Here is a 14,923-nt window from a genome sequence, read left to right on the forward strand (position 1 = left end):
AACATGATAGTAAGTCAAGGGCACAATGGTCCCGATACTTACAAAAAACCTGTTAATAAAGCATTGGCATTGGCATATTTAAAATAAAGGCATGAAACGTGTATTTTAATGATTGTATTTAAATGTAAAGTCTACAGTAATATTTTGTAGGCTACAGTACAGCATGTTACTCTATTTGATTTTTCGTTGATATTGCTTTTGTGAATTGTCAGTTTGTATATTGTTAATAACTTTAATAGTACTGCTAATAATAGTAAAAATGAAAAAATTGGAAAAAGTACTTAAGACCACTACTTTCACCGAAAATTAATGTCTTCTGGTGCTGTTTCTGCAGTGCACCAATTCACTGTAAGGAATTTACATGGGGATTTTGAGAACATAGGGACTGAATTTCGAAGAAATTAAACTTTCACAGGCTTCTGCAGGCCCTGTAGCTCCAGTTAAGGGTTAAAATAGAAATTCTCAAAAAAGGAATTCTCGTTTGCTGTACAATTTGCATTCAGATTTTAAAAATATATTTATATGCTTTTGCATACCTTGTGAGATACCTGAATGCCAAAAAATATCAGTTGAAATCAGATGTTAATTATGAACTGATACTATCTGGTACCAATACCACTGGTATTGGCTACTGTTGATACAGTGGCATCGGCTTAGCCCTAGTAATTAAAAACACTATAATTTTATTTTCGACACTTCTTGCAACATTATTAAAATAAATTAGTATTAAAAAAGTTTTTCTCTTATAGTTTATGGTTGATAAAAGCAGACAGTGACGGAAACATTTCAGGAGAACATGCGATTCCTTTAGAACTAAAAATAAATGTTGAATGGAGAGAGTATGTGTTCTGAAACGTTACAAAAAAAAATTGTGTTTATATGCTTCGAATAACTGTAAACAACTAACAAACTAACTCTCTAGCTTCCTTAAACCCGAAGGTTTATGGCTGCAGTAACACAAGCATTCCATCTGTCTCTCTCCTGGGCAAGATCAATCCAATCTTTTCCATCCTTTAGTTCCATCTCAATGTTATCCCTCTATTTTTGTCTTGTCCTTCCTGCAGGTCTCTTACCATCAGGTTTCCAACAAGAATCCTGTAAACTCTTCTTTCCTTTCCCATTCGTGCCACATGGTCTACCCATCTAAGTCTTCTTGATTTAATTATTCTAATAATATCTGAACATGAATACATACTTACATTATTTGGTTCTAAATTATATAACCTTCTCCACTCACCTGTCTCCTCATACCTTTTAGATCCAAATATTTTTCTAAGAATTTTATTTTCAAATACTCTTAATTTATGGTCCTCTTTTAAATATGAAACAGCAACATGAGGCCATGGATGTTCCTAAGTTAACTGTGAACTAGAAGAAAAGTAATTCTACAATACAAGCAAGATGTACATACAAAAAAATAATAGTTTTACCTTGCTATAGGAAATAGTGTCAAAAAGTTCAGAAATCTCATCAGGATGGCTGACAGGTTGCAGTATGGGATGTGAACTAAGAGATGCATCGAGTTCTAGTACCTTGTGCAAGTCCTCAGTAAGAAATTGATCCATCTGTGAAAATGTAATTGAAGTATTCATCACAATTTTTTAACAAGATTGCCATATCAAGCAAAAGAATTGTAATTCACTGAAAATTTGTACACAGATATTTCTTTCTGAAAAAAGTAAATGGAAATCTTAAACAAATGTGCTGAAAATGAATATTTTAAATATGTGATGCTTGAAAATGTTTTGGAAAACTAACTAGGAGTTGTAACAAACACATTCAGGTGTAAGGGATGATCCTTTCTGAAGACATCCAAAGATCAACCTCTCTTCCATTTAGTACAATCTGGGGTGCATTGTTGCAAACTAACAAAGCTCTGTGCCTGCCTCTGCAGAGCTAGTGTTACTTCCTGTCCATGTGTGTTTGTGATTGTCTTTTCATCAATTCATCAAATCTTCACTCACCTAATTTTCGCCTTAGCCAAAAGTGGCAGAATAGCAAAGCAAAATAGAGCAAAAGAATCAATCAAAACAAATGCACTCAAAAGAGCTCATTGCTTTGAGCATTCATTATACAGAGTGTCCGAAAAGTCACGCAAACCGGTGTTTACGACCGTATAACGGAATAGCGAAACGGAATGAGAAGAAACGCTTTCTGCCAAGAGAATGCCCTGTATATTGGGAAAATTTAGAGAGACAAACATATGTAAGAACATGCATGTTTTAATAACAAATAAGCAAAGTGTTGCCAAAGGCAGAAAAAAAAATATTTGCAAATCGTGTGTATTGATGCACAGAACCCATTGAGGTAAATTATCGCAACATTTCACAATACCAACAAACAATTTGGATGGCCATCTAATGAATTTGACAGAAAAAGAACTTTGACGAAGTTTCAAAAACATTGCAGACGGGAATAAATGGGCTGTTCAAAAAATCGATGTTTTCACAATATTACGCAGGACACTGGCAACACTGTTGGTGTCACGTGTCACCAACAGATGTGTTCCACCTCAGGCTATCACACTAAGGCACTTTTAACGACAAAGGAGAAAGTTGGTTATTCTCGAACATATGCAATAAATTACATACACCTTGCAACCCTGAAATGTGGGTACAGAAGAACATGTATCAATTGTCATGTGTTCTGTGCCTTAAGTGGTTGCTGTTTGTCGCGAAGGGCATTCCAGATTGTGTCTACTTTTGTGTCTACTTATGCTGACATCGTGTGTGTGTTTTCAAAATGCCATATTCTACACAGAAAAGAGTGTTTATTGTTGATGAATATATCCGAACATCGTCATATTCTCGCGTAAGAGATGCATTTAGGGATACCCACATTTCAGGGTTGCAAGGTGTATGTAATTTATTGCATATGTTCGAGAATAACCAACTTTCTCCTTTGTCGTTAAAAGTGCCTTAGTGTGATAGCCTGAGGTGAAATACATCTGTTGGTGACACGTGACACCAACAGTGTTGCCAGTGTCCTGCGTAATATTGTGAAAACATCGATTTTTGGAACAGCCCATTTATTCCCATCTGCAATGTTTTTGAAACTTCGTCAAAGTTCTTTTTCTGTCAAATTCATTAGATGGCCATCCAAATTGTTCGTTGGTATTGTGAAATGTTGCGATAATTTACCTCAATGGGTTCTGTGCATCAATACACACGATTTGCAAATATCTTTTTTCCGCCTTTGGCAACACTTTGCCTATTTGTTATTAAAACATGCATGTTCTTACATATGTTTGTCTCTCTAAATTTTCCCAATATACAGGGCATTCTCTTGGCAGAAAGCGTTTCTTCTCATTCCATTTCGCTATTCCGTTATACGGTCGAAAACACCGGGTTGCGTGACTTTTCGGACACTCCGTAGCATGAGCGTATGTAGTCAAAAAAATATATACAGCGTGTCCACAATGAGACTCCAACATTTTGAAAGTCTATAACTTTTTCATTTTAAATTGTACAGCTGTGATTCCGGAAGCAGCAGAAGCAGAAACTCAAAAAGTTTATGTGGTAACGTTTTAGTGCGCACAATAGCCGTAGTGGCGCTGCAGCAATCGATTGTTTGAAAATTGAGATTCCAAACGAGCGTGCACAGGTTGTGTGGTGGTGTGCAGAAACGAAATCACTTATTCAAGTGCAACAAAACTTTCGTCGTGTGTACAATAAGGATCCTCCGACATTCACGACTATAAAGAAGTGGTGTGACCAGTTTTTGGCGACTGGCAATGTTTTGAAAGGACACTGTGGTGGTAAACCCAGAATCCAGGAACAGGTTGTAGAAAATGTGCGGAGGTCATTCGAAAGGAGTCCACAGACGTCAGTAAGACAAGCAGCGAGAGAACTTGGTATGAAACGGTCGACAGTTCACAGAGTTCTTCACTGCTTGTCTTACTGACATCTGTGGACTCCTTCCGAATGAACCTGTGCCCGCTCGTTTAGAATCTCCATTTTCAAACAATCGAGTGCTGCAGCGCCACTACGGCTATTGTGCACACTAAAACGTTACCACATAAACTTTTTGAGTTTCTGCTTGTGCTGCTTCTGGAATCACAGCTGTACAATTTAAAATGAAAAAGTTATAGACTTTCAAAATGTTGGAGTCTCATTGTGGACACGCTGTATATATTGGGGAGGCAGACGCAACAGTCACATTTTGTATATACCTAGGTACTTAAATATCATACTAAAAAAATACATATGTAGAATTTTCAGTAAAAAATGCAGGCTCGACCTCTGAGTTACCAAATCAGCCTGGCCACTCCTGACTTTTCGCTGCCGGCTTGGTAATTCTGTGGTGGAGCAATGGCATGGTATGTCAGAGACCTCGGTTCGAGTCCTGGTTGAGCCTGTATTTTTCGCTGAAAAATCTATGTAGTACATCTCCTGTGTATGCTGAATCTTCATGTAAAAAAGGCATGTTTGGAGGTGGCATACTGGTGTACCAGGGAATAATTCACCCCCATGCCTCCCCCCTTCACCAATAGCACTATGTTTATAGCTATGTCTGTGTTCAATTACCATTTTCCAATCCTCATGGACATGGTTGACTCCTTTGTATTCCATGTAACTTGCAAAACCTTCATTTAGCCATAAGTCTTCCCACCAATCCAGAGTCACTGAAAAATAATAATAATAAAAACATTACATGGGCATTGCAAAAGTAGGAGTAGGGGGGTCAAGCAAATCATTAGACACCCTACTTGAAACAGACATTCTTCATTTGATTCTACAGGATGTCACATAAGTCTGGACCCATATGATTAAAACACATAGAATTACATAGAATTTGTTCAAAGTGTTCGCCATTGTTCGATGGGCATTTACAAATGATTTAGACTAATAACATGTACCATGTCGTGGATGGTCCTGGCTCCCAGGTTAGGCTTCAGCCCTTTCCACATATTCTCCATGAAGAGCGATGCAACATTGCCACCTCTACGGTAGCTTTCATATGGCCGCACAGTACCAATCTCTTGCTGTGTCATGTACCCAGTTTCTGACAGCTGCTTGGAGGGTGTCATTGTCTGGAAATCTGACACCATGTAGGGGCTTCTTCATTTCATTGACGAGGGCGTAGTCGCTCGGTTCGAGGTCTGGTGAGTAAGGAGGATGTACCAAGACAGTGAACCCCAGTGATCTCAGCTTTTCCCCAGTGCAGTGTCTGGTATGCGGACGAGCATTGTCATGAAGCAACAGGACGTTCTTGGCCCACTTTCCCTTGCAATACTGCTGTATCCGGCGATGCAACTTCTGTAGAGAAGCACATTACACATCGCTGTTGAAGGTCATGTTTGGGGGGAGCCAATCCACCATGAGGATGCCAGAAGACCATTGATATTTGCTTTCCAGAGGATCGAGTGGACCGGAACTTCTTGGGTACAGGACTGCCCTTGTGCTTCCATTGCATGGACTGCTGCTTCATTTCCGGCATGTAATGATGAAACCAAGATTCATGATCAGTCACCAACCATGCAAAGAACCCTCCAGATCAACATAGTGCAGTGCCAGCAGCTCACAACACCTATCCACTCTGGTTCGTTTCTGTACCAGTGTTAAACAATGTGGAATCCAATGTGCACAGATTTTTGACAATTTCAGGTCGTCATGGATAATTTGGTGCAACGTGTGGTGATTTCACATTCCAACTCAACGAACGTGATGTGCTTGTTTTCGGCAATAAGCTCAGAAACACGTGCAATGTTCATGTCATTCCGGGTGGTTGACGGTCGGCCACTGCTCTTCCTCTTCTCAACACTTTTGTTCCCACTTGCAAATCCACTCACCCAGTTAAACACTGTCGCACATGATGGGGCACTGTCACCACACACTGCACGCAATCTGCTGTAAATGGTTGCTGGCTTGTTCCCTACTTTCCACAGGAACCACACAGTCCACTTCTGCCCATGATAATCACACTCCATGATCTGTCAGTGACGCCACACAGGTTGCCCGTAAAATGGCACGCTAGTCACACTACTCCTGACATCTACCAGCCTCCCGTATCATTATTCACTCTTCAAGGTCGACCCTTTGAGGCTACTGTATTGCCGCTGGCTTTCCTATTCCGAGGTTCGAATACCAGCACCAGTCTAAATCATTTGTAAATGCCCCTCGTATCACATGCATAGTTGAAGACAAAATCTCCCCTCCTGCAACACTTTATGTATCATAGTGACAGATATTTGCTGACATGCCTGCACAGTGTGTTCTTTTAAAAGGAGAATTCTCTGAATTTTGGTCTTGTACACCACAGATTTTAGGTGACCCCACAAAACCAAATTGAGCAGAGTGAGATCTGGATTCCTTGGAGACCATTTCATTTATCCTCGACATACAGTCCAATATGTGGGAAACTGTGTGTGAAGCTAATGTTGCACATAACGTGGAGGGGCACCATCCTGTTGAAAACTCATATGGGTCCAGACTTATGGAACACTCTGTAGAAAAAAGCAAAACCTTGTTATAATAGTACAAAATGGAATACATTTAAGTTATTTACGATTTCAGCAGAGGAACTGAAGAAAATATTCTGTTAACTGGAAAAGTAGTGAGAAAATAAAGGGCTTGATGGATTAATTACTACATAAGTAAAGTACGACATCAGTATTGGAGGGCTATCAGTAAAATTGCCCATATATTTTGCCCATTTGAAATGTCTATGGGAGCCTGTAAATTAGTACAATATTTGGTCATTTGAACTAGAGTAAAATTTTAATAGCTTATTTTCAGTCCACAATGCAGGATGCTCTGTTTAAACTCTAGGCCAGAGCCCTAACCTTTATGCAGATAAAATACACATAAACAAACTTGACTTACTTAAGTTACCAAACCACATGTGTGCCAGTTCATGTCCAATGACAGCTGCTGCTCTCTGTTGGCTTGCGGATGAACTTATTGCCTTATCATACAACAGATTGGATTCTCGGTAGGTGATAAGTCCCCAATTCTCCATAGCCCCAGCTACAAAATCTGGAATGGCTATCATGTCTGAAAAAAATAGAGTCAACATCATTATAGTACTGCACAGATATGTTAATAAAAGTAAATATTTTTTAGTAGTAAATATGCATATTCCAATTGAATATTATTGCATTGGGTGATCAACCAACCAGTTATGGAGTGATGTGTGGTCAGTACAACAAACCCCCAGTAATTGTTGTAGGTTTCCATGACTGGCTTATGCTACTCATTCCTAGCTCCAAAATTTCCTCACGATGGTGGATAGCCACCGGTCCCATACACAGGCCGAAATCTCAGGAGAAAAGTTGTCACGCTTCCCCCAGGAGACTCAAAAGTTGTATTACTGTTTCTGTTGTTTTTCACAATCTTGGATAGTACTTTCCATGCTGAGTTTTGTAATAACATTGCATTGTTGAACAGACTTAAGAAAACCTTTACTTTCTCTTGAACAGTCACCATTTTGATGTTGCCATATCACCCAGACACCACTGTGGTGATTTGAGAATTGCCAAATTAAATTTGTTGAATTACCATTTCATATTCTGTGGCAAGTCTTCGTTTCCAGTTTTGCTGGCCCCCATGGTGGAGTGGATAGCACATCGCGCTACAATGCCAGGGCTCCTGTATTCGAATCCCGGCCCGGGCATGGATGTTTGTGAGTGTCCATTCATCAATTTCATAATGTCATCACTCATCCCCATCTTCGCAAATTAGCCAAAAGTGGCACAAAAGGCGAAGTAAAATAAAGCAAAAAAACCAATCAACCAATCAATCTTTATTTCCAGTTTTAAATTTTAAAGGCTGTGTAATTCCAATAGTGATTTTGATTCATCTTATACCTGGGAACGAAGGTATTTAGTTCATTAAAATGAATAGGAACCTCAGTGATTTTTCCACATACCCCTAACATCCCCCTCTAAAATTTAATCCTCACCCCATAAAATTTTTCAAAAAGTCAGATTTATGGTCATTTTGACTCTAAATTTATACATAACCCCTGAATATGAACTTACACCCCCCCCCCTTCCAGAAAATTCTGGATAAATCCCCAAGGAACCTTGTTTTATTCTGTTTGAGTTGTTGACCCCCTCCAGGGAACGCCGCCTTAAAGTAGCACTGACCATGCGGGCAGAGGGGTTTGCGTGCTTTGTTGAAGCTGAGAGCTATGCCAGCGGTAGAGTTTTCTACCAGCAGGGTCACCCATGCTGGACAGGTCTCAGAAGAGAAGCCAAACTAAGGCATTCTGCAATGTCCCATCTTACCTATATATCCTATCCTAAAATTCCTACCCTATTCTATTGGTCTGGTCAACAGCTCCAAAGGCGGAAGAAGATGGATGGTCATCTCAACGGCTGAGGAGGCGGAGGAACCTTGAGGAGTAATACCTTTTTAGAAAAACCTTGGTCCATCTGGCTCCGTATGGTAGTACCTTGTAAGGGCTCCTTGCCAGGGTTACAGTGAAGTCCTCAATGCCGGAAGTGGCAGAGAAGAAACTCTCAGCACGGATGGCGGAAGAGGCAACTCAGTCTCACTAGAGTTTAAAAGTGAGGATCTGCTGCCTTGCAGATGGAAGAGGGATCTTCAAAGGCTAGGGGAAGAAACCCCAAAAGAAAATCTGGCAAGCCTAGAGGCCAAGAGGAGGCAGCCCCTCCATTAGGCTAGCCTGGTGTAGGACCAATAACCCACCCAGAGTGAAACAACAAATATTCAGAGAAATCAAAGGAAAGAATATGGATGGATTCATTGGAGGCAACAAGGCAAGGATAGGACAACGACATTTGGAACATGGAATATTACTTCTTTAACAGGTAAAGAAACTGAAATAGTTGGAGAAATGGGGAAATATAAAATTAAGATACCAGGAGTTAGTGAAACTAAGAAAAAAGGAAATGGAGAGAAGATCCTGGATAAGAATTACGCACTTTTCTACTCGGGAATAAGTAAGAAAAACAGGGCTAAGGAAGGAGTAGGAATTATTTTAGAAGCAATCTACAGAGCAAAAGTGATAGATTGGGAACCAGTGAGCTTCAGAATAATAAGAGTAAATTTAGATCTAGAAGAAAAAGTAGCACTTATACAAGTATATGCTCCAACCCAAGGTGCAGAAGAATTTGAAAAAGACAAGTTTTACACAAATCTAAGTGTACAAAACCAAGTGTACTATCAACTCAACAACACTTTAATTGGTAAACAGGAAACAAGTGAACAAACGAAGATGATGATTTACAAGACAATCTACATTCCCACATTGGTGTATGGAACAGAGAGCTTAACATTATTACCGAAACAGAATAGCAGATTTCAAGCAGTAGAGATGAGATACCTACGAAAAGTAGTAGGAAAGACTAGAAGAGATATGATTAGAAATACCACCATTAGAGACCAGTTACTGCAAAAACCACTATTGGAAACAATAGAGAGAAAGGCACTGCAATGGTTTGGACATGTTACGAGAATGGAGGAGGATGGCAAGCCTAGACAGGTGCTGGAGGCCAGACCAGAAGGCAAAAGGGGAAGAGGACGACCAAGAGTTCAATGGGAAGAGTATGTGGAAAAGATAGGAAAGAAGAAAGGGAAAACAATGCCGGAAGTCCGAAAACTAGCCTTGGACCGAAAAGTGTACAGGAAGTGGATGATGGAGCCCGACGCTTAATGGCAGAAGGGGATGGAAAAGAAGAAGAAGAAGAGTTGTTGACAAAAATGCTATAAAAACCATACACACTGGTACTAATAGTAATTATTTCATGTATCTATAAATCTGTTTATCTTTTTATGAAAGTTCAGTAATACATTAACAGAAACATATTTCAAGAAATCTCACCTAATTTGGGCAGTGGGTAGTCTATGTTGAAGTAATCGATGTAATAGTCTATTATACCCACACCTGTCTCTAATGCATATTGCGTGTAGTTTACTTGGTGTTGTGAAGCAAATACCCTGAACGGCCTATCATCTTTAAATGTAGCGTTTGTGTTTCCAAAATCACATACAATGAAGCAGACTAGGTAGGTTGACATTTTCACACTGGGATGATATCTTACGGTTGTCAATCCACTGCTTGGCACATTGTCTTCATGTCCCTGAAATAATAAAAATGTAAAATACAATTATTGAGGTTCCTGGGGGCAACTTGATGCTCATCATAGAACATCTACCCACCGAGAATTCCTTTAATGTTTTCAATTATACCAAAATTAACACATTCCAGACCTGTGAAGGGCATAATAGACCATTCTTCGCTATACACTCTTATTGTGAATGAATGATGGGTTATAATCGCACCATGTCTATTGTGCATGTGCGTTGTAATCACTGCTTTCAAATTTCAACTACTAGATCTTGCATTTTCTTTGTTGCTGAATTTTACTTTTACTCATGTCGAGTTACATTGTACTTTTGCTTATACTCTCAAGAATAGCACTGAACAATTTATATGCACATTGTGTAAATTCTTTATAAGAATTTGACTTCAGATTTCGCAGTTAGTGACAATTTCAATTCCAAAGAAGAAGTTTTTAGGTTATTTTTTATTTTAATTATTTCTATATAACATATTGGAAATATGTTTCAGTAACTCTTATTACAATGTTTATTTTTTCTTACAAAAAATTGTTACATAGAAACATTCATTAATGTGAAACATTCTGAAAAGCAGCAAAAAAAAACAGTCTCCATGGAAAAACATGGCATATTCAGACCAATCTGCGAAGTGTTAATAGTAGGTGGATTTGAATATGGATTCTCCATGCATTTTGTTTATAATGTGAAAAACTGGTTTTCAACTACTTAAAAATATGCAGAAAGATATTCATAAACATTACGTTCTGAAAAGTTATTAAAACTTGAATCAGTCTGCATGGCACTTCTGATCCTTGATCAGATAAGTGACGAATTAAAATGTTTACACAAGAGTGAATGATATACGCTCATATACAAAAGAAGTTATGGGGATATTCATTTTTTATTCCTGGCTTTTGAGCTACACGCAGAATTTCAATAGTCTTCAAGTAAGATAATAGTAACTGTCAACTTAAAAGATAGACTAATATTGAAAACCAGCAAATCAGTATTGCAAGGTAAAGTGCTCCCCTGTGCTTTGCACCATGCCGTGAAGGTGTATAGGGGGTGTGGGGTTAGGGCCCCACACTTTCTTCATCTCAGCCGAGCTGGGGGTGATGTGATGAGCACCATGCCCCTGGCTGCCTTTACCCCCCAGAGTTTCCTCCAGGTACCCACTTTACCCACTTTATATATATATATATATCAGTATTGCAGATCAACTTAAATTCAGGGCTTTCCCAAATGTTTATCAGGGCTTGATGAAGATGTTACTGATAGTGTGTTATTAAAATAAAAAACAGGAGTTGCCATTGCAATCTATTCAGAAACTGACCAAGTTTTTGTGTGCCTCTTGTTCTTAAATTGTACTTGCATCAATGCCCGCCAGGAGGCAGTCTTCACAAAATGGCAACTAGCGGTTCCGCAATGGACCAAAGTAGAGGAGGAACATAAACAGCATCCTTTATGGAACACCAGAGGGCAGAAGATCACAGGAAAGTGAGGAGACTATCTTCATTTGTGCATCTTATCCATCACTGAAAGTGAGAGTCAGCTACTGTTTTACCTTGCATAGACATCCTTATTCGTGGAATTGAGGCCGTGTCTGAAAGGTGCAAGAATGTACTTGAAACGAACATCCTCCAAGAATGGTCTTGCAGTTTGGTCTTGAAGTCGTGGACTGGAAGTGAAAGTCTTTCGAATTACACTTCGACTGCAGCGTCAAATACAACCAGTAGATAGAACCACAGATACTCTTTTATAAGACTGAGGACACGTTGATTTTCCTGCATTTTAAACACTTGTTGTTCACCATAGAAATCACATAGCATTTTAAAATGTTCTTATACATACATTTCCACACATTAGAAGAACTTCAACCAAAAATTTGATGGCTTTCTACGTACGTGATTCCAAACAAATGAACAACAAGCACAGGAGTCATGTGATCAAGCCTGCAATGATGTGTGCTCCACCCTGTGGTCTCGATTGCTTGTGTACTTGGCACTTTCGAACTGCACTAGGTGATGTCACTTCCGTCAAGAACATACTTCAAGTCTGCTCTTTGTACCTTTCAGACACAGCCTGAGTATAACATCATCATGTAGTGTTGTCTGAATTGTCTGAAGGTACCTCCTTCCAATACTCTTCTTGAAAGTGTTGCTGAACTGTTGTATTGAATTTGGTTTGATGAATGTCAAGGGAACAAAATGCTTTTTGTGTCCTTGCGGAAACTGACTCATGGCATGTGTTGACACAAGAATACAGTAAGAACGAGATGTGCACAAAACCTTGGTCATTTTCTGAGTGAATTGCAGTAGCAATTAATTAGTATCATTAATACCTTAATCAAACCCCGACAATTCTTTTGGAAAGCTTAATTTATGGACCACAAAGACTACAGTGATGTTAAAAAGAAGTATGCGATTGTGTTGTTAACTTACAGAAATATCCATATTTGACAGTGCTATAAATCCTTCAGTTGGCTTTACCAAGGATATAGTGAAGTTAGCCTTTATGTTAGGTTCATCAAAGCATGGGAATGCTCTCCTAGCATCTGTTGCTTGGAACTGAGTGGTTACAATGTGCCTGGAAGAAATTATCAGCATACTAATCAGTTATGTTAAATTTGTATATTGAGAAGTGATTTAACAGACTACCAGGTACATAAGAAAATCTAATTAGAAGACAAGTAAATAAGTAACCTACAATAGCCTGGTTGTTTGAATTAATTGGAGGACTCAGTGTAAAAAGAGCACATACCACTCACCAGTGAATAGTATGTTGTTTTTTCACATAAGCGACGGCTCGTGTCATCTAACTTCCAGCCTTGTGACTTGTGCTTACCTCACTACAGAATCAATTACAAATGTCCATCTATTACCTTTTACAGGAAACATGTTGCCTTAAAAATGCTTGTCCTGTAAACTTATGTTTTTGGGACATTAGCCCCTTTCCCACTGAGCCCTCAATTGCTTAGTTTAAGCTCTATTAGGCACATGGGGTACCAGTAATTCATTGTGAGATTGCAACACTGTGAGTTATACTGCACATAAGTGCTTTTGTGTGGCTGAACGTTCTTTCTTTGTCTTTGTTCTAAGCTCAGCTGTGTTGTTCTGTTGCAGTTCTAAGCCACACAATATTATATAAAGTTAACTTCAGTTGCATGGTTAGGGGACAGTTGTCAACCACACACCTAAATACATAACCAGAAAAATATCAAAGCATTGAAATACAGAGCACACAGCAGATTCAGATGTTACATGGAAGTGGGGAAGACACGTATGTATGTGTTAGTGATGAAAGTGAACATGAAAGTGATCACGTCACTGAAAGTGAACAAGAAACTGCTTCAGTTGTTACATATTTAGGCATGTGGGGGAGAACTGTCTCCCCAATCATGTTAACTAAGTAATGTTATAAGATTATGCCACGTAGTAAGTGCAGCAGAAAATTGCAGCTGATCTTAAAAGAAAGACAAATAGAGAACATACTTTTTAAGAATGAGTTGCTGTAACTGTAACTCATTTATTTACTTTTTGAACCAAGTAACTGTAACTTAGTTACATTTAATAAGTAACTTAATGAATATTGCTGTTGATCTTATACTTAAATGAAAGTATGTAACAGTCTTACCTTTTATTACCGGCTTCATCAATGTATTCACTTCTGTAAATGCTAACAATACGATCAGTGAGGATTCCATTGAATTCAAAGTGAACACTGTATTTACCAGGATCGATTGTTTCTCCATTGAACTGTATGACCTGAAATTCGTTTTCCTTATATTGAAATGAATGGATAGGCAATTCCTGTCCAGCATCATTTTTGAACACAGTTGAAGTTATATTTAAGTCTGCTGCATGAACAACAATGAAGCTTCTTTGTTCAGTAACATCCAATTCAATCGATACACTTCCGCTGAATGTTCCTTCTGAAATTTTAGGGTGGAGATAAACATTGTACATTGTAGGCATTACATCTCGTGGGAGGCGGTAATCTGTTGTCCAGTTAGTTGTTAGCCAGTTAGCAATGTGCGAAGAGTGTTTCTGCAGCCATTTTATGTTGTTCTTTATCTTCTCCTCAGCTTGTTGCCTGGCCATTGCTCCTGCCCCAGCATCTGGGTTATCTTCAAAGAAGTCTAGTAGCTAAAAAAAAAAGAAAAGGAAAATTTGTAATAATTCTTTAGAGTTTGAATTTGATTTAAAATTTTGGGTGCATCAGCTCTTAGGCTCTTTTGCACCCGTCACACTATGCAGGGTCCAGTCCCTTATCATAAAAAAAATAAAAGCATGTCTCAAAACTAAAATACCCTTACCTTGGTTAAAATGGGCACTCAGCACACATAAGGACAAGAAACAGGATGACACAGAATGATACTGACCATAGGGCCAGTCTCCAGAGCCTTGTTAGTCTGCAGAAGGCAGTCCTGCATGGGCTTCCGGAAGGGCGGGCAAGGGGGGCTGTGGCCCACCCTGGAAAATGAAAGTCAACCAAAAATTATGTATTTCACACATATAATTTCATTTTAGCCACAATAATATGTGTTAATTATTGCATGACCATCATAAATTCAAATTTAAGTAATGTTTTTTTTAGGGAACAACACTACTTTTGGAGAAAATGTGCCTTGTTTGCTCCTCTGAAAAAAAATACCTTCCTTGCCCCTCCCTGGAAAAAATCCTGCGAACGTCCATGAGTCCAGGTTGTACTACGTGGAAGCAGGGGTGCCCACAGGGGGATATCATGATGGGCCTGTGACATGGGAATTTTTTTGGGGGACAAAATTTTATACCAATTCTATATATCTTCACACAAAAATGGGGGGGATCATATCGTTTGATTGACTTGTTTTTTTTTAGTTTTTTTTTTAAGTTTTGGTTATTATGTATAGTTTT

The 14,923-nt window shown here is 38.9% G+C and overlaps 1 protein-coding gene across 1 annotated transcript in view; it reads right to left on the minus strand.

The window, feature by feature from the left end:
• The window catches only part of LOC146003784 (glutamyl aminopeptidase-like), a 60,441-nt gene that overhangs the window by 25,523 nt on the left and 19,995 nt on the right, over positions 1-14,923 (minus strand). The window contains exons 11-16 of the mRNA XM_083142199.1: positions 13,662-14,173; positions 12,470-12,614; positions 9,790-10,048; positions 6,825-6,995; positions 4,527-4,624; positions 1,431-1,565 (exon numbers count right to left, since the gene is read on the minus strand). Coding sequence (XP_082998325.1) covers positions 1,431-1,565; positions 4,527-4,624; positions 6,825-6,995; positions 9,790-10,048; positions 12,470-12,614; positions 13,662-14,173 — 1,320 coding nt within the window. The remainder of the gene's footprint in view (positions 1-1,430; positions 1,566-4,526; positions 4,625-6,824; positions 6,996-9,789; positions 10,049-12,469; positions 12,615-13,661; positions 14,174-14,923) is intronic.

Source organism: Lepisma saccharinum, chromosome 20 (genome assembly GCF_977018435.1).
Source record: "Lepisma saccharinum chromosome 20, izLepSacc3.1, whole genome shotgun sequence".
In the NCBI taxonomy this organism is placed as follows: domain Eukaryota; kingdom Metazoa; phylum Arthropoda; class Insecta; order Zygentoma; family Lepismatidae; genus Lepisma; species Lepisma saccharinum.